Source organism: Amphimedon queenslandica, unplaced genomic scaffold (genome assembly GCF_000090795.2).
Source record: "Amphimedon queenslandica unplaced genomic scaffold, v1.1 AMPQUscaffold_1908_Cont26087, whole genome shotgun sequence".
NCBI lineage: Eukaryota > Metazoa > Porifera > Demospongiae > Haplosclerida > Niphatidae > Amphimedon > Amphimedon queenslandica.
This window is the reverse complement of record NW_003557754.1, coordinates 1-1,232: the sequence shown is the minus strand read 5'-3', so window position 1 is coordinate 1,232 and position 1,232 is coordinate 1. Positions and strand designations below refer to the sequence as shown.

Below are 1,232 nucleotides of genomic sequence, written 5' to 3'. Positions count from 1 at the left end.
AACAGCATTACCTATAAACAAAAAGGAGATACATGTGCTTACTCAGAAAAATTACTTGATTGATCTCCAGGGCTCAATGGAATGACAATTATTGGTATTCCAAAATAGAGTGCTTGGTGTACTCCTCCTGCTCCTCCATGAAGAATAGCTAATGATATTGATGAATGATTCAATGCACTAATCTGTGGTATCCAGCTCTTAATGAGGAAACGATTATTATTTAGTTCATTTTCAATGCCTTTTAGAATGGTTTTATTAGTAGCAGACCACAAAACTGAATAGTTACTAGGTATGCCATTGTAAAGTGCTTCCGCAAATTTCTGAGATCCAGTGAGAATGCTACCCATTGAAATGTACACTACACTGTTTTCTTTTTTACTCTTCAGCCACAAATCAATATCGGATGGTAGAGGATCAAGTGTGTTTGGAATAAAAGGACCTACATAATCAACTAATGGAAGATTTGTTCTTGGATACTCAAACCCAATAACTGTTGCTGCAATATAAGGAGCAGCATGGCCTGGAGGTAAGTAATAGTTATATTTCCTCTCCCAGCATTCTGGATTATATGAAGACATATACCAAACAATTAATTTTTGGATTGGTGCTAATAGAAAATTCCTAGCAGCTGTTATCATAAAACGATCTGTAATGGATGTGTCATGAGTAATGGAAGAAAATGCTATATGTGGAAAAGGCCATGATGGTAGCAGAGAAGGATCAATAAGAACACTTGCTGACACAAAAATAATTGGTAGATCCTCATTCATTGTGCAAAGAAAACTTCCCATCAAAAATTCTTGAGTGACAACAATGTCTATTTCAGAGGTATCCAGTTCATTTGAAATGAAAGAGCTCATCGAGGAAAAAAAACTATATAACGTACCTGATAAAACTTGCACAAAGCTTTTTAAATCATTGTTATTGACTTTTGCTTTAAAATCATGATAACTAACATTAACTGGTATAGGAATGTAGTAAAGTCCACGTTCCTCACAGAGCTCCTTTGGTTTGTTATAATCTTTGAACTGAAGCATAAGAAGGGTGACATTGTGACCTTGTTCTTTCAATGCATTTCCCAAAATTATAAAATTCAAGTAGTGACCAGGGGCAGGGATTGCAGAAAGGAGGATTGACAGTGATTTCTTTTCTTGCTTCTCACTATTCAATCTATAACATCCAACTAAGAGCAGAAGAAAGAGGGTTTTCATTTTGAAAAATTCTCTCAGCCC

General features: G+C 35.5%; 1 protein-coding gene across 1 annotated transcript; it reads right to left on the bottom strand.

The window, feature by feature from the left end:
* Nucleotides 1-6: 6 nt before the first annotated feature.
* Nucleotides 7-1,211, bottom strand: LOC105316309 (UDP-glucuronosyltransferase 2B9-like; the record flags this gene model as incomplete). Its single annotated transcript, XM_011411142.2, has 2 exons — nt 56-1,211; nt 7-11 (listed from the first exon to the last, which is right to left on the bottom strand). Coding segments are annotated over exons 1-2 (1,161 nt in total), but the record flags the coding sequence as incomplete, so codon positions are not given.
* Nucleotides 1,212-1,232: the final 21 nt, after the last annotated feature.